The following is a 21,257-nucleotide window of genomic DNA, read 5'->3' on the forward strand; positions in this document are numbered from 1 at the left end:
AGGCTTCTCCCCTAGGGGCTGGAGGGGAGGTGGGCAGAGCTGTCCTTTAGATCCTGCCCAAGCACTGACCACTGCCCCCCATCCCCACCAAGCTGCACCCCCATTCCATTGGGAAGAAGGGGGTGTCTGCTTTTATTCCCGCACCCAGTCTAGTCTGTCTAACAGCTCTTCTGCTCCAGGAGGCTGTCTGGGCTGGGCAGAGACAGCCAGGAGGGAGCTAGGAGGCCAGTCCCGGGGGTCGGGCAGAGGGGACAGGGGCAGAGGAGAGAGGGGGCCCAGGGAGCCCACTCTGTAGGTTAGGGCTGCTCTTCCTGCTGCCAGCCCAGAGGGGCACATGCAGAGAATTGTCCTGGGCTGTCTGCTGCCCCCACTACCCACATACACAGAAGCACAAAGCCGCCTCCTCATCTGTCCTCGAGCTCAGAATCCTCCTCTGTGGAATCTACAGACTGACCAGAGCAGGCTCTGAAATGGGCCTTCCATGGGGGGCCGGAATCCCAGACTCTTAGACCAGAGACTGTGTGATCTGAAGGAGCCTCAGCAATGGTTGGCTCCAGCCCCTTCCTGTTTCCCAGGAGGCTCCTAAGGCCCAAAGAAGTCCCTGGCAAAGCAGCCCTTCTTTCTGCTCCACCTTGATCCAGCTGAGCTGGGTTTCAGGCTGGAGACTGGCTGAGTTGGGGGGGTGCTAGGGGTGGGGTGTGAGAGGGTGGTCACTGCTAGGAGAGGGAGACCACAGGATCAGAAGAGGGAGGCATGGGGCAGCCAGGGAGCCCAGTGGACAGAGTGACCAGGCCTACAGTCAGGAGGACCTGGATTCAAATCTGGTCTCAGATACTTCCCAGCTGTGTGACTCTGGACAAGTCACTTAACCCCCATTGTCTAGCCTTTGCTGCTCTTCTGGCTTAGAGCTGATACTGAGAAGGTTAAGGGTTTGAAAAAAAAAGAGGGAGGCACAATTCTCAGGGGTACAGGGAGGGGGCGGGCTGCCCACTGGGGTTCTCCTCTCTATCCAAGCAGGGTCCTGTGATGGAAGATCTAGTGGGACTTCGTGAGGGGTCTTCAGGGAGTCCTGTGGCCTTGCAAGAGCTATGGGGTCCCTGCCCCAGGGCCCAGCGCCGAATCAGAGGTAAGAGGCAGCCAAACCCTCCAAGGGAGCAAGGGCCAGGGTCATGGGGTGTTTGGGTCCTGCCTTTTCTTCTGACCTCTCCACTTCTCTCTCCCAGCATTGCTTTCTTTGGCCCTCCCCCTCCAACGAATTCCATTCCCTGCTGCCTTTTTTAGTGGCCTGTCCTGACTCTCTCTGTCTCTCTATCTGGGGCCACCTCACCCCCTAAAAATATCCCCTCCCCTAGGACCCAGCCTGTAATCTCAGCCCCTGAGCTGGACAGACGGGCAAGCTGCCAGCCCCCTTTCATCTGCCCCCTGCACTGTCACTGCCTGGCATCTATCTCCTGGGAATAAGGAAAAGGGGGGCTCCCCAACTTGCTGAGGTTGCCTGCAAGAACAGGGAGGGAGCAGTAACAGGTTTCTGTCCTTTGGAGTCAGGCATCATCTGGCCTCCCACCTCTCTGCCTCCTCCCCCACCTTGGCTGCCTAAGCTTTTGGGGTACCACAGAGCAGTGGGAGGTGTTGCCTCCTCACCCACTTGTGCTCATCCCCTCTCTGGGAAAGTAGTCAGGGTGGCACCACAGTGGTCGCTCTAAGCAGCAGGCCAGGTGGCATGAGGCCTCATGTGCCAAGAGAGCCTGAAACTCTACTTCCTTCTTCTTGGGGGCACTAAACAGCCAAGGCCAGTGAGGGGTGAACAGAGAGACAGAGAGAAAGAGAGACAGAGACAGAGACAGAGAGACAGGGAGGGAGAGAAATAGGGAAGGTGAGAGGGAGGAAGAGAGGGAGAGAGAGGGCGGAAAGAAGGGGAGGAAGAGAGAAGAGAGGAGAGAGAGAGAGGAAGGGAGAAGAGAGAGAGGAGAGAGAGAAAGAGAGGGAAAGAGGGAGGAGGAAAGAGGGAGAGAGAGAGGGAGGAAGGGAGAAGAGACAGAAAGGAGAGAAAAAGAGAGGGAAAGAGGGAAGGAGGAAAGAGGGAGAGGGAGAGAGGGAGAGAGAAGAGAGAAAGGGAAAGAAAAGGAGAATAGGACAGAGACAGAGGGAAAGAGAGAGCTGAGAGAAAGGGAGAGACAGAGAGGGAGAAACAGGAGAGAGAGGAGAGAGACAGAGAGACAGAGATAGAGACAGAGATAGAGAGAGGGGAGCAGGGGAGAGAGAGAGAGAGATTGTTTGGACAATGACTTTTTCCCAGGGTGGGAGACCTGACCTGTGATTTCATCTATGTAGAGAACTTCCAGGTGAGGAAACCCCCTTTGCCAGTATAGATTGGCCGCTGCTTGGAAATTTCACATTCTGATCAAATTGCCTGGGCCACTGAGAGTCTTGCCCAAGGTCCCACAGCCAGGGAAGGTCAGAGGCAGGACTGGTACTCAGATCTTGGGCCTCTCAGGCTCTGCTCTCTATCTGCAAGGTCAGCCTGATCTCTTGGCCAAACCTGGGCTGACCTGCTTCTTTGTCAAGAGCCCAGAGCTCAGGGCTGGGCAGCAGAGCCAGTTAAGATGAGGTTTCCCTCGAGTAGCTTCCAGTCTAGGAGGGAGAGAAGATGGCATTGCTTGTAGCCTGGATACAGAATATTAGTGTATAAGTCCATTAGAGAGTCCCCAAATGAGGTATGGCTGGGGGGGATCTCAGAAACCAGATCAATGCACATGGAGGGACTTGGGGTTCCATTCTATAACCCTACAGAGAGAGCTGGGTGGTAGGACAAGTCAAAGAATGCTGGTCCTAGCTGGAGGCAGGAAGAACTGAGTTCAAATTCAACCTCAGACACTGACCTGCTTCGTGACTCTGGGCAAGTCACTTCATCTCTGCCTCGGTTTCTTCCCCTGCTAAATGGAAATAATAATAGTACTGATCTCCCAGCATTGTTGTGAAGAACAAATGAGGTAATAATCTCTGTAAAGTGCTGAGCAAGTGCATAAAATGCTATCTAAATACTAGTATTGTTGTTGGCATCATACCAAGCCAACATCAGAGGAGGCTTCCTAGAGGAGGTGGCTTTAGAATTGGCCCTCTAAGGAGAGTAGGAATTCAGGTGGCAAAGATGGGTATTCTGGGCACAGAGGATAACCTGAGGGTATAGAGGGCCTATGTGTGTGTAAGTTATATTGAGTCACTACTACCTGCCAGGAAAGATGCATCTCCTTGATGGCAGGACTCCCCTGGGCACTTGGTGAAGGGCTCAGGGTCAGGGAAGGGCTTGGAGCCAGGCTTCCTGGTGAGGAAGAGAGCTGCTGGGCTCTGGGATGGGCAGAGGCTCCCTCTGTCTCCTGGCTGCTCCACAGAGCCTTGTCTCCCAATCCTAGTTGTGTTCTCTGTACTTGGAGGACCCACCTGTGGGGTGACTCTTGCTTCCCTGTTTGCTCTTAGCAGCAGCAGCAGCAGCAGCCCTGGCTCCAGGAGATTTATGACAAGCAGGAGTGGACACTGAGGGCTGCCTCCCTCTTCCTCATCAGGCTATAAATAGCCCAACCTAGCAGTGCTCTGGGGTGTGGGGCACAAGTAGCCATGGCACCTGTCTTCATGCAAGCATGACCCCACGGCTGGCTGGCCACAGCATCTCCCACCGTGCCACCTTCTCCAGCCTGGCAGCATGCCCTTGCCTAGTCCTAGCTCCCCTCATTCATGCTCCCTGGCTCTCCCAGACCTGAGACTGGGTCGAAAGCTGCCCTGGCATTGTGCCTGCCGTTGTGCCACCTTTAGCTTGGCAAGATGCCTCCCTACAGTGTTTGCTCTCTCCAGCCATACCCACTGCCCCCCCCAAACCTGAGTCTAGACACATTTGCCCTAAGGTTGGCAAGCTGTACCACCTTGGCCCGGACTTTCTCCTGTCTTCCCTCTCCCTCACTGCGATTGGCCTCGTGCTGGCCAGACTTCTGCTCTGTCATGGGGTTCACAGCCTGGCCCACTGTCTTCCAATCCCCCCAGATCCCGATGCTCTGAATGTTCTCATCTTGACCATGCTTCTTCCATTTTTGTAGATCTTCTAGAGAGAGTGAAGAAACAGCTCTTCCGGGTGGGTGAAGACTGGTATTTCTTGGTTGGCCTAGGAGTGCTCATGGCTCTCATCAGCTTTGCCATGGACTTCATTGTCTCCAGAGTCGTCCATGGTAACTTTAGGCATTGCCAGCCTGAGCAGTCCTTCTGTCTCTTTGGGGTGGAGGGAAGGTCCTGGCCCAGGGGCTTTGTAGGTACCATCTTTCAGCTGGGCTTCTTGGTGTGGGGAAACGTGCCATAGCCCCCTTCACATCATTGCTATCTGCCCCTTCTGCTTTCCTTTTATCACCCCACCCCCAATGGGTGGTCTTTCCTACCAGAAGAGTAGCTTTAGAGTAGATTCAGAGTCAAAGAACATCAGAGCTGGGAGGAACCTTAGAACAGAGAATGTCAGAGCTGGGAGAGATCTTAGAACAGAGAATGTCAGAGCTGGGAGAGACCTTAGAACAGAGAATGTCAGAGCTGGGAGAGAGCTTAGAACAGAGAATGTCAGAGCTGGGAGAGACCTTAGAACAGGGAATGTCAGAGCTGGGAGGGACCTTAGAACACAGAATGCCAGAGCTGGGAGAGACCTTAGAACAGAGAATGTCAGAGCTGGGAGGGACCTTAGAATAGAGAATGTCAGAGCTGGGAGGGACCTTAGAACAGAGAATGTCAGAGTTGGGAGAGACCTTAGAACAGAGAATGTCAGAGCTGGGCGGGAGCTTAGAACCCAGAATGTCAGAGCTGGGAGAGACCTTAGAACCCAGAATGTCAGAGCTGGGAGAGAACTTGGAATGTTAGAGTTGGGAGACACTTTGGAACACAGAATGTCACAACTTGGGCTTGGAACATAAAATATTTCATCTAGGAATGCTCTTAGAACACAGAATGTTAGAATACAGAACATCGGTGCCACACTCTGCTCTGATGAGTCACAGTCTGTCTCTGTGTGTGTTGGGGGTAGGGATGGGCTGTTGGTTGAAGTTCTGGATGCCAGATGATAAGGACATTGACAAATCTGGTCGAATTCAGCAGAAAGCAAGCAAGATGGCAGGAGGACTGGAGACTATGTTAGGATAGAAGAGTTTGAAGGAGCTAAGATTGTGAAGCTTAGGGAATAGGAGATGAAGGGAGAACATGAGAGCTGTCTGCAAGGCCAGGTATCCCTTCCATATTAGAGGAGGTTAATGATGCAGTGCCCCAAGATCTGGAAAATCCATATGAAGCATTTTGACCTTCCTTTCATGCCAGAGAAGAAGTCTGAGTTTTTTCTTTGTCTTTTATGGGGTTTGTACAGCACCTTATTATAAAATTTGGATTAAGTATTAGGACATACATTATATATAGGCCAGTGTTAAGATCTTTCTACAATTCTAGCTTTTGTGTTATTTTTGCAAAGTTTAACTTTTTACTTATTTTATCTCTATAAAAAACTACATATTTATATAAAAAGATAACATTCATTGATATTTTATGACAACATACAGATATCTCTTCCACATCATGACTTTTGCCATGATGGTTTTGATATATCAAGGGTCAGCATGCAAAATTAAATGGGAATTTTTGGCAAGTTTTGTGGAAGCTTCAGAAGACACATGAAGGCCCACAGAAGACACAAAAAAGTTTGGAAACTCAAAAATACATACTTAGCTCAAAATTTACAATAAAGTCTTGTAAATATCATATAAAAGAAAAAGAAAAACTTCAGACTCTTTCTGGTACAAAGGGAGAGCCAAAAAGTTTTATACAGATTTGGGGGGGAACCACACCCCTAACCACTACAATGTAGAAGGGATACCTATATATACATTTGATGCATTTCTGAGTTTCCAACCTTTTTCTGTGTCATCTGCTGACCTTCACATGTCATCTGCGGCTTCCATAAAACTTCTCCCCCCATTTCCATTTAATTTCTTATGCTGCCCTGTGATATGTTGAAACCCATGATGGGGAAGGAATCCCTATATTTAGAGCTGTCCAATGCAAAAGGGATTTAAGGACTTCTGTTTGGTTCCGGAGGGTAGAAAGAATTTGCAAGTGGTTGGAAGTTCATTGAAGCATATTTTGACTTAATGTAAAGAAAACTTCCTAACAATTAGAACTCTCTTCAAGCAGCTTAGGCTGCCTCTGGTGGATCAGGTAGTGAGTTGCCTATCAAGAGGTTTTCAAACAAAAGTTGGTCAACCACTTGTCAAGGATATTGCAGAGGAAATTCCTGTTCTGGTAGGAGTTTGACTAAATAGCCTCTGAAGCCCCAGTTCAGGGATTCAGTAATCTTAGAACACAGAATGTCCAGTCATCAGTCTTCCCCATTTTAAGGAGGGGGAAACAGATCTAGTTAAGGAAAATGACTTGCTCAAAATAATTCCTGAAGTCATAGGCAGACACCCCCATCCTGAGAGGGAAGCTGACCATATGTCCTCATTACCACTTGTGTCCCCAGCCTCCACATTATCCTGTTCTTGGTGACTCTTGACATTGACTCACCCACTCAAGCTAAGAGCTAAAGGCATCTTCCCAAACATCACACTGGAGGCTGGCAAGGCCTTTTGGCCCTGTGACCTCCATGATCCTCTTTTAGCACACATGTGGCTGTATCGAGAAATTGGAGACAACCATCTGCTTCGTTACCTTTCTTGGACTGTGTATCCCATAGCCCTGGTCTCTTTCTCTACTGGTTTTTCCCAGAGCATCACCCCTTTCTCTGGAGGTAAGAAACATGACCTGAAGTCCCCTTCTTCTTGTGAAAGTGATAATAACAATAATAATAATGAGGTGATGTTTCTATAGAATGCTCTGTGAAGAAGGCGGTGTAAGTAAATTTTTTATGGAGGAAACTGAGGTTTAAGGAAGAATAGTGGTTTAGCCATAGTCAAACAACTAATAAGTGTATAAGCCAAGATTGAAACTTAGGTGTTCTGACTCTAGGCCCACTGGAACTCATGTTCCTTCTTACCCCATGCTTGCCTACCAATGGTAGTATCTTGAGTTTCCATATTGGTTTATGCTTTGCAAGATGTTTTTGAATATATCATCTCAGTGAAGAAAGTCACATAAATATCATTATCTCCATTTTATAAACTGGGAAGCTATGGAATGGGATGGGTGGAGGTAAGATTTACTGAAGATAAGATCATATATTGAGCCAATGACAGAACTAGACCCAGAACTCAGGTCTCTTGATTTCTATTCTATATATCTACTGCACCATGATAGAATATATTGGGGGATGCTGACCAAGGTGATACTGTGACTTGGGTGGTAAAGCTGGAAGGTTGCAGAAATGGAGGACGCCTAATTGCAGCAGTCTTTATAGGAGCCCAGGATGTCTTCATAAAAAGAGGATCTGGTTTAGAGTCAGAGGCCCCAGATGCAGATCCTTTTCTGTATGACCTTGGGCAAGTCACTTACTCCTCCAAGCCTCAGTTTCTTCATCTTTGAAGTGAGGAGAGCATAGCTATAGAGCTCAAAAGAACCTCAAAGACCATCTAGTCCAACCCTCTCATTTTACAGATGAAAAACTGAGGGCTAGAGTGGTCAAATTCTAGAGGTAGGTCCTCAGATTCCAGAGGCTATACTACATTCCTTCCCTGAAATTATAGGTTGGTTTATATGTGCATATGGTGGGAACAGAGAGAATTAGGAAATACCACCCTCAGCCCTCTCAGTTTTTGCCCCAGGCATGTGACCAGTAGATAGAGGATTCCACCCTTTTGGATCTCTAAGTGGACCAATAAAACCACTTACCTCCTTACTCCTTACTTTCTCCCTACTGTCAGGCTCCGGACTCCCAGAAATGAAGGTCATTTTATCAGGCATAATCCTGGAGGATTACTTGGACATCAAGAACTTTGGGGCTAAAGTGGTGGGCCTCAGTTGCACCCTAGCGGCTGGCAGCACCATCTTCCTTGGCAAAGTGGTAGGTGGATAGGAGAGGCAGTGATGGGTGGGCAGGGAACAATTTCTATATATGCCTCTGGGATAAGTGTGGGACTGCCTACTCTTAAAGGGCATGTGTTCATCTACTTTTTTTCTCCTTCCAGGGTCCCTTCACACATCTTACCAGCATGATTGCTGCTTACATGGGAAGGGTGCGCATTTCAGCACTTGGAGAGTATGAGGTAAGTTCTGGAACTTTCAGGGGTGTAATGCTCATCTTCTTTAGAGATTTGACTCTTCTGTAGAAATCCCTCAGATATAGCTGGAGATTCTGTGAAAGAGGGTAAAGGTAGGACAGTTCAGGGTAACTGCAAGATCATATTAGTTTGAGCCCCTGTTCAACCTTGATATTATGTGCTCTAAGTTCTGGCCTAGCTCTGACATTCTGTGTGCTAAGGGCCTTCTCTTGAGATCTCTTTATCATCTCTGATAATTTGATAAGGACAGTTTAGTTGATAAGGAAATAAGGGACACAACATCTTTTAGCTCATGCTTCCAGCTCTGTCTCCAAGGAGCATGAAGTTTATTATATATATTTCAAGACTCATTTCACACAAAAGAACCCCCCCAAAACTTTGCAGATGCACAGAAGTTATAAATTGTGTCATATCAAAACACAAAAGGTCTCATTGGCTTTAGAACAGGCCAACGCCAAGGCTGAATTTTGACTGGGTTCTTATCAGAAAGCCAAGTTGGGGAATATTTTTCTCAGGGTTGAATTGCACCTGCTAAGGTTTTGGCCTTGGCTATACCAGGCAGCTGCATTCCTGGCCAAAGGGGGAGAGTGTTAACCTTTTAAATGCTGGCCCGCTAGGAACCTTAAGCTCTTCAATAAGGCCACAATACTTTTCAACAAGAAATCACAAGGATCACAAAAGGGGTCAAAGGAGGAGTCTCAGGTTTTTATCTATTCTCTTATTGGCTTCCCACATGTTTCCCCCTTTTCTTTAAATTAAAATGATTTATTACACAGGAAAACTTTTTAATAATGAAAGGAGTCATCAATTAGTTATAATCATCAGCCATAGCTGGATCTGATAGGATTTACAGATTAAACTGTTTATTTCTGGCTCTGTACAGCCTTCCTGTCTCAAACATTCTCTATTTCATGTTTCTTTCTAGATCTGACATTCTTTGTCCCAAGGTCCCTTCCAGCTCTGTTATTCTCCCTTCTAAGATCTCTCCTAGATCTGATATTATGTGTTTTGAGATCTCTTCTTGATCTGATATTTTTTGTTCCACCATTTTTTTATTCTTGGGTGCTGTGGCATTTTATATTCTTGGATTTCTTTTATATTCTGTGTTCTAAGATCCCTTAGAGCTTTGACATTGTCTCTTCTAACATTCCTCTCAGCCCTGACATTTTGTGTTCTAAGATTTCTTGCTTCCTGGACATTCAATGATCTAAAGCCTCCTTTTAGTTCTAGGTCTCTAAGTCTTATACCTTAGGATGGGGATAATTGGAACTGGGGGTGTTTGGAAGCAGGGAAGGGGATAAGACCACCAATGCCTCAGCTCTGTTTTTCTTCTCCCCTGTCCCCCCAGAACAAGATCAAACAGAATGAGCTGTTGGTGGCTGCAGCAGCAGTGGGTGTAGCCACTGTCTTCGGGGCACCCTTCAGTGGTGAGACTTAGAGAGGAGAGGGGAAGAACAGCAACCCCTTCTTCTCCCCTTCCCTTGGGCTTTCCTATCCTGTTCTCACTCCCTTACTCCAGGGTCCTTCCTCTCCAACACCCATGGGCCACCATCCCTTGGTTTTCCTAACTCTGGGTTAGAATGAGCTCTCAGATTACCACCTCTACCCTCTTGCCTGGGACCCCGGGAACTGGGTCCTGGTTGAATCTAGTTAATAGGTATGTGCTTTTTAAGCACGTGCCTTATGCCCCAAACTCTGCAGGAGACAAAGTGAAGGTGAAGTCCCTCCCCCTGCTGTGTTTATAACCTAGTTGGGTGAGCTGAGACAAGAAAGCCACAGGGAAGCAGTATAAGACCATATGAGATCTGAGTGCTAAATTAGCTGCTGTAGAAAACTCTGTGCATTATAGAAATGCAGAGAATGAATAAGCCCCATTGCTCTTGCTCTTTACAAAGTGCTCTCCTCATTCAATGCCCCAAGGTACTGATGGTGAAAAGGATAATTATCCTCATTTTACTGATGAGGAGGTTGAGGTCCAGAGTATTTCAGTCTGGCAGTTTAGCATCACAGTCCTTGGGCTCAATAACTGACTGCCAATATGGCCTTTGGGCAAATCATTTCTTCTCTCTGGGCCTCAGCCTCCTCATCTGTAAAATAAAAGGGCTGGTCTTGAAGCCCTATAAGGTACCTTCATTTTCTAAAACTATGACCCTATGAGCCTACTACTCATCTGTAATTGCTGTGGTAGTGAGTGGTAGTGATGAGATTTAATCCCAGGTCCTCTGACTCTTAATGCATAGGAGAAGTGACTTCTCTAAGGTGACACAGCTAAATGCAGGGCCAGAGATAGAGAGCTGGCTAGCTTTGGAAGTCACTTGAGTGCCAATCCTGGTTCTTCTACTCCTACATGTTTAACCTTAGGGAAGCCACTTCATCTCTCTAGGTCTCAGTTTCCTCATCTGTAAAATGATGGGATTGCATCTGATGACCTTGAAGGTCCCTTCCTTCCAACTCTAAATCTATGACTTGATCATTTAAACTAGTATTTTCTAACTCTAGGCTCAGGGTTCTCTCTGCTACACTTTGAAGAGGGTTTAATCAGAGAAGGCTTCCTGGGGAAGGTGGGATTTGAGCCACTGACTCTAGGGTCCTCTTTATTTCTCTTTTCCATCAGGGAGTGGGAAGGAGGCTTCCTCTTCTAGCTGGGAACTTCTACTGGGGTGCTTTGGGGTAAGATGGGTGCCATTAGCTCAGAGATCCGGTGGAGAGGATGGTTTGAGCCTCTTGTGGCTGGTCCCTCCCTGCACAGGGGTCCTGTTCAGCATCGAGGTCATGTCCTCCCACTTTGCTGTATGGGATTACTGGAGAGGCTTCTTCTCTGCGGTCTGTGGTGCCTTCATGTTCCGTCTCCTGGCTGTCTTCAACAGTGAGCAAGGTGAGCAGAAATTGAGAATCTCCATAGAGGGACTGTTTTCTGGGGAAAAGTCCTAAGAGCTACATGTTTGGAGCTACTGGATGTGTTTCTCCACTATTGAATCTAGGGTCTTCTTTGTCTTCTTCTTTATTTTAACCCTTACTTTCTGTCTTAGTAACTACCATTTCTAAGACAGATGGGCAAGAGTTTGGCAGTTGGGGTGAAGTAACTTGCCTAGGGTCACACAGTTAGGAAGGGTCTGAGGACAGAGTTGAACCCAGGTCCTTCTGACTCTGGACCTGACTTTCTAATCCACTGAGCCATCTAGCTGCCCAGGACCTTCTTTAAGCAGGTAGAAGAGGGATTTGACTTGTGCTGCATGGCCCCAGAGGGTAGAACCAGGAGAAATGATTCAGGAGAAGGGACAAAGGAACCCACAGAGGTTTGATGTCAGAAAAAAGGTCAGAACCATTAGGGCTAGCTCCAAGTAGAATGGGATTCCTTGGAGAAGGCAGGTAGTGAGTTCCTCATCTTTGAAACTTTCCACTCAGAAGCTAAACAACTGTTTGTTTAGGATATAGTAGAAGATTTACCTGCTCAGTTATTTAAGCTGATCTTGATGCCTTTAAAAAAAAACAAAACCCTTACCTTCTGTCTTAGAATCAAAATTGAGTATTGGTTCCAAGGCAGAAGAATGGTAAGGGCTAGATATTAGGGTTAAGTGACTTGCTCAGGGTCACACACTGCTAGGAAGTACTTGAGGTCAAACTGGAACCCAGGTCCTCCCAACTCTAAACCTGGCACTCTTCCACTATGCTACCTAGGTGCCCCCTACATGCCTTCTAAGGCTTCTTCCAGTTCTGAGATCCTATGGGAACAGTGAAACACAAGGTCAACAGGAGTCAAGATGTATGAGATCTTGAATGCCAGGCTAAAGGGTTTTGGAGATTCCATGTTGGTGGAGAAGACACCACTGCAAGTGCTTGAGAAGTAGTGGTGGGGTAGAGGCAGGGTACAGCAAGCCAAAGGTGGGAGGTGTGACTCCTCTCCACCCCACCTTTCTCCTAGAGACCATCGCTTCCCTCTTCAAGACGAGATTCCGGGTAGATATACCCTTCGACCTACCAGAGATCTTCTTCTTTGTACTGCTTGGGTGAGTAGGCATAAAAAGGAGCAGAGACCCAGAAGGGTGAGTGGGCTCTGGGCTGGGAACTGGGGCTCCTAGCAGGAAAGTTATTCCCAGAACAAGCCTCCTCTCCTTCAGGGTGCTCCTGTCAGTCCCCTCAGGTTCCTCAAGGAACCTCTGTAGATGCCACTATGAAGCCCAGCTCTATGGAGACAAGAGGGTGATAGTCCTGCTGACTTATTTCTGGGGTTCCCCAGGCAGGGAGAGAGGGAGGGGATCTAGGCTGGGCTCAGGGCTCCTCTTGGCCTCTCCTTTCAGGTTTATCTGTGGGATCATGAGCTGTGCCTACCTCTTCTGCCATCGCAAATTTGTGTTGTTTATTCAAACCAACTGGATTACCAAAAAGCTGCTTGCCACAGAGTATGAACCAGAATGGTGGTAGGGGGTTGGCAAGAGGTGGGCATGGGACGGTGTTTTCTGCTAAAAGTCTTCCTCAGTCTTGAGTCCCTAGTCCTGATCAGTTCTTACTCAAGGACCTAGCCTAATCAATCAATCAATCAGCATGTATTAAGCACCTACTATGTGCCAGGCATTGTCCTAAGTGCTGGGTATACAAAGAGAAGCAAAAACTGTCCCTGCCCCTCACATTCTAATGGGAGAAAACGAAGACAGGTAGATGGGACCCAGAAAGTGGGGTGAACCAGGAACTTGCCCAGTTAGTCAGTCAAGAAGCATTTATGGTTGAATGGATGCCATATCCAGTGCTAAGGACCAGGATACACTTGTAGTTCTTCATCTGAATGTGGGTAGCGTTCCTTTCCATAAATCTTTCAGAATTGCCTTGGGTCATTGCATTGCTGCTAGTACAGAAGTCCATTACATTCTATTGTACCACAGTATATCAGTCTCTGTGTACAATGTTCTTCTGGCTCTGCTCCTTTTGCTCTGCATCAATTCCTGGAGGTCTTTCCAGTTCACATGGAATTCCTCCACTTTATTATTCCTTTGAGCACAGTAGTATTCCATCACCAGCATATACCACAATTTGTTCAACCATTCCCCAATTGAAGGGCATCCCCTCATTTTCCATTTTTTTGCCACCACACTTTGCTCTCTCTTCCAGAAAACCTCTGTACTCAGCCCTGGCAGCACTGGTGCTGGCTTCCATCACCTACCCACACAGCCTGGGGAGATTCATGGCATCCAGGGTAAGAGGGAAATGAGGAGACTGAAATGAGTCCCCTTACCCTAACTCTAATGCTCTCCCTCCCCTCATATCTCATCAGGGTTCATTATTACCGAGAAGTATGAGCTAGGCTCTCTCCCCTCAAAGAGCTTACAGTCTAGGTGGAGAGATAGGACTAAAAGTAGGTACCAATTACACCACACAGTGCATGCTTAGTGACAATTGAGGGGAAGAGAAGGAAACATTTATTTATTAAGCTCCTGCTATGTGCCAGACACTTGATAAGCCTTTTACAAATATTATCTGAAGGGCAGCTAGATGGCACAGTAGATAGAGCACCAGATCTTGAACTGGAAGGACCTGAGTTTACATTTCCTACCTGTATAACCTTGGGTAAGTCACTTAACCCCCATTGCCTAGCCCTTACCTCTCTTCTGCCTTAGAACTGATACCTATTATGGGTTCTAAGGGAAAAGGAAAAATAAATGTTATCTCATTTGATCCTTATAACAACTCTGTGAAGGAGGTTTTACTATTATCCCCATTTTATAATTGAGGAAACTGAGGCAGACAGGTAAAGTGATTTGTCCAGAACCACATAGCTAATAAATATCTGATGCTGGATTTGAGCTCAGGTCTTTCTAACTGCTTCTAGGTGTGAGGAGCACAGACAGTGATGGGTACAATAGTTCAGAGGAAGTCAAGATCACTGTGAGCAGGGGTCAGGAGGAGTGGCCAGGGAAGGCTCTCTGGAGGAGTTTGGAGACTCTGGGAGGGGGAGATATAAAGAAAGAGAGGAAGGTATGGGGGAAGCAAAGAAGGACATCTATTCAGTGATTATTTTTCCCATCTCTACCCCCAGTTGTCTATGAATTTGTACTTGAATTCACTGCTTGACAACCGATCCTGGGCTCTGCTATCCCGGAATTCTACCCCTGAATGGCCCCAAGAAGTAGATCCCCAAAACCTGTGGTTTGAATGGTACCATCCCCAGTTTACCATCTTTGGCACCCTTTGCTTCTTCCTGGCCATGAAGGTAAGTGTCCCACCTCTGCCCCCTTGACTTCCTTGTCACCTAAGTCTAACCTGGTACTTCCCCAACTCTTCCCCCCACTTACTTCCCTGACCACTCAGGGCTGCTGTGGTTTAGGTTGCATATGTGGGTGGGCTTGGGGAAAGACCTAGGGCTCTGGGGCCAGAGAACATGGGTTAGAAACCCAGCTCTGAAACCCAGTTCTTGACCCTAGCCAAGTCATTTCATTCCCTGGGACTCCTTTCCTCATCTGCACCACAAGTGGATTGGAGCTCGTGGCCTCTGGGTTCCTGCCAGCTTTAGATGTGTGCTCTAATGAGCCAATGCACTATTCAGAGAGATGAGGTGGATGACCTCCACGTGGGTGTTGGGCCTCTTGGTACTGTTCTTTGCACTACCAGGGCCATGTGGAAAGGAGGACATGACTTGGACATGCATTGCCTGTCCCCAGCCTCCTCCATCATGGCACATTTCCCTATCCTACCCTACACCCATTATCCTGCCTGCTTCCAGCCCAAGATCTTCCCTCCCTTCAGCCCTCTCTCCCTCCCTCCTCCCCATCTCCCACCTACTAGGCCTGCCCCCTAGACTAGCCTGCTGTTACCCCGGGGCCCTCACTCTGCCCACAGTTTTGGATGCTGATTCTGGCTACTACGATTCCTATGCCAGCTGGGTACTTCATGCCTGTATTTATCTATGGTGAGTCTAGAGGGCCCAGAGGGGGTTGGTACTGTCTGTTCCTTAACTTGCACAGGTGCTTTCCCTTTGCCCTTTATGTGTAGAAGAGGCCTGAAACCTAGAAATGCCCTGGAAGTCATTCATTGACTCTGCAAACCTTTGTAGAAGAGGTCCCATGAATTAGAAATAGTGTGAGGCATTAGGAAAGCTTTAAAGATGCAACTTTAGGTCCTTTAACAGAGGTAGAGCATCCAGAATGAGGGAGGGGATAAGTCCCCATGCACTGTGTCCTAGTCAAACCTAGAACATTCTATTCAATTCTGAGTACCACATTACAGAGAAAATGTCAACATGGAGCATATCCCAGGGGCAGCTAGGAAGCTCAGTGGATAGAGAGTGGATAGAGAACCCGAGAGGTTCTAGTTTTGAATTTGATCCCAGACAGTTCCTGACTGGGTGACTCTGAATAAATCACTTAACCCCAATTGCCTAGCCCTCCCCACTCTTCTCCCTTGGAGCCTAAACACAGCAGTGATTCTAAGATGGAAGGTGAAGAAAACCTAAAACAACATGGCACATATCTCAAGGAAGCCAACCAGAGTGCTGAGGAGATGACCAGAGATGTTGCTATTCTAGGACTGGTTGAAGGAACTGGGGATGTTTAACTTAGAGAAGAAAAGGCTCAGGCACATCATGCATGATAACTGTCTTCAAGTATTTGTAGGGCTGTCCCCTGAGAGGAGGAAAACCTATTTTGCTTGGCTCCAAGGGGAGAAATTAAGGAACAATGTATGGAGAGTATGGAAAGACAAATCTCATTTTCTTGTAAGGGAAACCTTGTTGACGTTGGGAGATGTCCAAAAGTGGAAACTCAGGAAGTTGCAGGATCCCATTCTCTGGAAATCCTTTATCACAGATTGGATAGCTTCAGGTGGGGGTTGAAGGTTGTGATGGTGGTGGTGGTATGATCGAGGGGACTCTTGCACTAGCAGAATGGACTAGACACCAGAGTGGAAAGAAGTCTGGGCTTAGAGGCAGGAAATCTTAGGGATGCTCCTGTCTCAGACACTCAGCTGGGCGATCCTGTCTTTCATTTTCCTCATCTGTAAATATGAGGAATGGACTGAATGATATCTAAGGTCTCTTTCAGCTTTAAAGCTATGACCCTACATGGGACCATGGGCAAGTTACTTAAACTTAATTAATAGACCTGTTTTCCCATCTGTAAAATAAAGGGGTTAGATTTAGTGCTTTTCCAAATCCTTTCAAACTCTTAAAGCTATGAGTTTATATTTCTGTGATTCCAAGGAGTAGAGCTCTGGAGAATTTCCTGCTTGAGGCTATTCTCTGTTCTTTTCTTTTTTTTTTTTAAACCTCTCTGTTAGAATGGATACTAAGTATTGATTCCAAGGAAGAAGAGTGATAAGGGCTAGGCAACTGAGGTTAAGTGACTTGTCCAGGATCACACAGCTAGGAAATGTAATGATAGATTTGAACCTCCTAACCCTAGGCCTGGTGCTCAAACCACTGAGCCACCTAGCTGTCCCTCTATTATTTTATCTTAAGGATGGTTTGGGTACATGAAAAGCTATTGAGGACTCTTGGGCAGTAGGTCAGATCCTGCCTCACTTCTCAACCATTTTCCAACCTTTGCCAGGGGCTGCCATTGGACGAATTTTTGGTGAGATCCTAGCCTTTATCTTCCCAGAAGGCATCAGGACAGATGATGGGGTCAACAATGTCATCATACCTGGTGCATATGCCCTGGCAGGTAAATCTCCCCACGTGACCAAAGAACATCAGCCATGCCTGAGCCTTTGGGGCAGTTTAAGGAGCACCTAGCCATGGTTAGGGATTCATAAACAAGATATAGCATGCTGTGCCAGGCCTGAGAGGCACAGGAATCTGAACCTGGGACAGGCTCAGGCCAAAGGTCTTCCATGGAAATGGTCTGAAGCCAATCCTGGTGAAGAAAAAAAAGTCCTTTTCAAAGTTTCCTCCTATTTCTGGGAGCTTCTCAGCCTCTCTCTTACTTGAGTCTTAGGTCCTGGGTATTGACTTCTCTCTGCTACCCTTTTTATAAAAAAAGAAAATCCTTACCTTCTGTCTTTGGAGCAATACCAAGTATTGGTTCCAGGGTAAAAGAATGGTAAGGGTTAGGCAATTGGGGTTAAGTGATTGCCCAGGGTTACATAGCTCAGTCTAAGACCAGATTTGAATCTAGGACCTCCCATCTCCAGACCTAGATCTCTATCTATTGAGATGTATTGCTGGTCTTAAACCCATAAATTCTAGGAGACAGAGAGGAGGTTTGGTTTGGGGATCTGGATCTGACTCCCATCTTAGTTCATGGACTGTTTTTCCACCATCTCCTTGACAGGAGCTGCTGCCTTCTCAGGAGCTGTGACTCATACCATCTCTACAGCCTTGCTGGCCTTTGAGCTCACAGGCCAGTTTGTCCATGTGCTGCCTGTCTTGATGGCTGTACTTATGGCCAATGCTGTGGCTCAGAAGTGCCAGCCCTCCTTCTATGAGAACATTATTATTGCTAAGAAGCTACCATATTTGCCTCGGGTCAGAGGTCGAAAACTCAAGTGAGTCCTAACCATTGCTAGCTGGTGGGGTGGGAGGAAGGCATGAGAGTCTCTCACAGCAGGGCTTGTCCCAGCAAGAACCCTGGAGTAGAGGCTAAGGACCGGGGCCCAGGCTCCATTTCTGCCACTGTCTTTCCTCTGCTCCTCAGTGTTCTCATCTGTAGAATGAGTGAGTTGGACTAGACAGCCTCTAAAGTCTTGTCTAGCTCTAGAACCATTATCTTACAATCCTCCTGGTTCTGATATTCTGTCTTCTGTAAGAGCTTCCCTAGCTCTGACATTCTCTGTTCTAAAGTTGCTCCCAGCTTGGTCATTCTCTGTTCTAAGGATCCTCCCAGTTATAATATTCTGGGTTCTAAGGGCCCTCCCAGCTCAGTCTGTTCTAAGGACTCTTCCAACTTTAATCATCCTTACTCAGCTCTGGTGATCCTTTACATCTTCTGTCTCTGATCTAAACTCAAAGGAGTTTTTTCCCTCTTGGACATGGTACTCTCCTCTCCCAGATTCCAATGGCCACAAAAAAGTTGTATTTCTGCCTAAGGGGTCAGTCCTTGCTACTTCCCTGACTGGGTCTCCTTTGTCCTCAGCTCCCACCAGGTGACCGCTGAACTTTTCATGAACCCAGATATCACCACATTGGCCAAAGATTCCACCTTGGATGAGGTAGTCAAGACTGTGACCTCCTCAGGAGCTGCTGAGTACCCACTGGTGGAGAGTGAAGGTGACCTTTGAGAGGGAGAGGGCTGGGCAGGGTACTCCCTTTATTTTTCCTCTATTTTCTTGCCCTAGAGGAGAGCAGGCTGGAGATGGAAGAAGGAGAATTCCTGGTTAAGCACCTATTGTATACAAGGTGGTCAACATCAGGCTACCAGAGTAATCTCTGAATGTGCCCATGAGGAGTTTATGATCTGATGGAGAGAAGGATAAGTACCCATATAACTAGGATACAAGGAGAGTGAGGTTAGGAGGTCTAAATTTTATAGTAATTTTAATCAGAGGACCTGAATTCAAATCCCACTTGAGATGCCATCTGCATTGGGGACCTCATTGAGTTATTTAAACTTCTATTTATTTCTTTGAAATGAAGGAGTTAGACTTGATGGCCTCCTACCTCTGCATCTATGGTTCTAAGTCTCTAAAATTTCCTGGTCCTCAAGTTTCTTCCTTGAAGGAGGTTGAACTAGGTGCCCCTCAGGGACCTTTTTGTCTCTGTATTTTGTGTTAGTACCCTTTGGGCTTAATGGTGTAATAAAGAATTCAAAGAGGGAGAAACTACCTTTATCCTGATAGAAAAGAAGGCTAGACAGGGAAGCCTTCATGGGGCAGTCCCTGGTATCTGATTTGAATCTTGAAGGAAGGAAAGGATTTCCACAGATGGAGATGGGAAGTTTATTCTAGTGTGGTGGTGGCCTAGTACACAGGATTAGCCTTTCTCTTCATTTCTGAGGGCAGTGGTAGGTAGGAGCAGTAGGTAGTGTCAGAATTTATTTTTCATATGCTGTATTATTTTTATATCATCATCCTGGATTATAAAGACTCTACATCAATTCCTATATATTAGGGAGAATTCCTGAGTATAGATTTTTAAATTCTCTTTGTCCTGAAGAATGTGGTCCTTTCATAGACTCTGGCTAACAGGAAAGTTCTGCAATGATACTTTACTGGGATACACGCAGAATTTCACCTATTAGGTTACAGAAGGTTTGAGGGTCTGATGGACCATCTTCTAATTAGCTGATTGCCAACTAAAGATATCTTGGGATGTTCAAAGGAGGAGATGAAAAATGAGCTTCTCAAAATGCAAATGGGTACCTGAGCTGGGATCTTCCATTTGTTTGATGATGGTCAAGTCATTTGAACACAAATAGGATGTCTTGTCTAGTTTCTGAATGACGAGGAACCAACATGAGGGCAAGGGAAGGTAAATGACTTGACCAGATTCTCATAGGTTGAGACACAAGGGAAAGAGTCAAGATTTGAAAACAGGTCCCCAGCATCAAATTCAACATTTGTATCACTGTTTCATTCTTCCTCCCCCAAAGTTACAATTTTACATTGTGCTTTCAGGTTTATAGAGGATTGGAAAGGCTATTTGATCAGTGGTATGAGGGAAACATTAAAGAGAGAATAGATGGGAGGCAGGAAAGCCAACTAAAGAGGCTAAGGAATAACTAGGTGAATTCTATTCCAGTTGTAAAACTATGAAAAATTTACATATCACCTTTCAATTTGTTTCATTCAATATCAGATGAGGAGATTGGACTATATCAAAGGTAACAAACACAGCATTGCCTACAAGAACCAAATTAGACTAAAATGGAATTGGGAAATCTTTAACAAAAAATGCAATAGAATGTAGATAATGTAGATATATGCTTTTCTAAGTTAAGATGTATCTCAATGTATCATTTGATGGCCACCATTTCTACTTGAGTTTGACACCACTGGACAAGAAGATCACAAGTTCCCTTCTGGCTCTGATATTCTATAAGTCTAAACTATGGCTAGTAAGGCTGGTAAGAGCCTGGAAAAAAAGCACACTGAGTCTTTATATAAAGGTCCCATTCACCTTTAATTCTCTATCTCCTGAACCCTTCTCAATGGACTATCCTACCTTCTCCTGCTGCCTAAAACTCCAACTGTTCTTCTGATATATTGTCCTGACCTGTTTCTTCATTCAGTTTCATTGACAATTAACCTCAACCAAATGCTCCTCTCTCCTCCATCCCTTTTTCTTTCCTGGTTCAGAATCCCAGGTCTTGGTGGGCATAATACATAGGGTTCACCTGTTGCCCTTACTTCAGGCAGAGTCAACTATCCTGGCATCCAGGCACCAGGTAGGTGAAGGTGCTGGAGGTAATGACCAAACCTAGCCACCTACCCAAGGAGAGGATGGTGGGAGAAGACATCCAAGTTAATCTTCCAAAGGAGGAAGCCTTATGTGAAGAGAAGAGAGAAGACTGAGACTAGGTTGGGGCTTGAGGAATGGGGTTGGCAGACTCCAGAAGGTAGGGGTGTGTGTGTGTGTGTGTGTGTGTGTGTGTGAGTGTGTATAGGATGGGCTCAGATATGGAGGTGTAGGGGACCTTCCCACCCCCACCCCCAACTTGCAAACTATCCAAAAGTTCCACTAAGGCTAGACAGTGTGGTATAATACATCCAAAATTTTCACTGGATTTAGGAAGACTAGGGCTGAAGTCCAACCTCTGAGAAAATATGGATTATATGACTCTGGGCAAGTCACTTAATCTCTTCATTGCCCAGATTGGTTCTTAAATTGCTAGAGACTGTATTAGCTCCATATTCTCTATCAGGAGCTCCCTAGATGATGAAATCACAGGAAAAGAAGGAAAGAAATGAAGAAGAAGGAGGAGGAGAAAGAGAAAGAGAAGGAGGAGAAGAAGGAGAAGGGGGATGAGGAGGAAGAGGAAGAGGAGAAGGAGGAGGAGGAGGAGGAGGAGGAGAAGGAGAAGGAGAAGGAGAAGGAGAAGGAGAAGGAGAAGGAGAAGGAGAAGGAGAAGGAGAAGGAGAAGGAGAAGAAGAAGAAGAAGAAGAAGAAGAAGA

The 21,257-nt window shown here is 46.6% G+C and overlaps 2 protein-coding genes across 4 annotated transcripts in view; both read left to right on the forward strand.

The window, feature by feature from the left end:
• KAZN (kazrin, periplakin interacting protein) overlaps nucleotides 1-21,257 on the forward strand; it is a 621,239-nt gene that overhangs the window by 249,604 nt on the left and 350,378 nt on the right. The gene's annotated exons all lie outside the window — the stretch shown is intronic.
• The window catches only part of LOC123240321 (chloride channel protein ClC-Kb-like), a 22,394-nt gene continuing 2,156 nt past the window's right edge, over nucleotides 1,020-21,257 (forward strand). The window contains exons 1-16 of one of the 3 annotated variants that reach the window (XM_044667764.1): nucleotides 1,020-1,126; nucleotides 4,086-4,214; nucleotides 6,668-6,796; nucleotides 7,866-8,005; nucleotides 8,130-8,207; nucleotides 9,571-9,649; nucleotides 10,972-11,097; nucleotides 12,145-12,229; nucleotides 12,521-12,622; nucleotides 13,326-13,410; nucleotides 14,251-14,424; nucleotides 15,051-15,120; nucleotides 16,757-16,870; nucleotides 17,480-17,693; nucleotides 18,281-18,414; nucleotides 20,442-20,530. In XM_044667764.1, the coding sequence (XP_044523699.1) occupies nucleotides 1,027-1,126; nucleotides 4,086-4,214; nucleotides 6,668-6,796; nucleotides 7,866-8,005; nucleotides 8,130-8,207; nucleotides 9,571-9,649; nucleotides 10,972-11,097; nucleotides 12,145-12,229; nucleotides 12,521-12,622; nucleotides 13,326-13,410; nucleotides 14,251-14,424; nucleotides 15,051-15,120; nucleotides 16,757-16,870; nucleotides 17,480-17,693; nucleotides 18,281-18,414; nucleotides 20,442-20,530 (1,848 nt within the window). In that variant the 5' untranslated portion in view covers nucleotides 1,020-1,026. The remainder of the gene's footprint in view (nucleotides 1,127-4,085; nucleotides 4,215-6,667; nucleotides 6,797-7,865; nucleotides 8,006-8,129; nucleotides 8,208-9,570; nucleotides 9,650-10,971; nucleotides 11,098-12,144; nucleotides 12,230-12,520; nucleotides 12,623-13,325; nucleotides 13,411-14,250; nucleotides 14,425-15,050; nucleotides 15,121-16,756; nucleotides 16,871-17,479; nucleotides 17,694-18,280; nucleotides 18,415-20,441; nucleotides 20,531-21,257) is intronic. The other 2 variants (XM_044667765.1, XM_044667766.1) reach the window with 2 other exon arrangements.

The sequence above is a fragment of the Gracilinanus agilis genome, chromosome 3, assembly GCF_016433145.1.
Source record: "Gracilinanus agilis isolate LMUSP501 chromosome 3, AgileGrace, whole genome shotgun sequence".
Lineage (NCBI taxonomy): Eukaryota > Metazoa > Chordata > Mammalia > Didelphimorphia > Didelphidae > Gracilinanus > Gracilinanus agilis.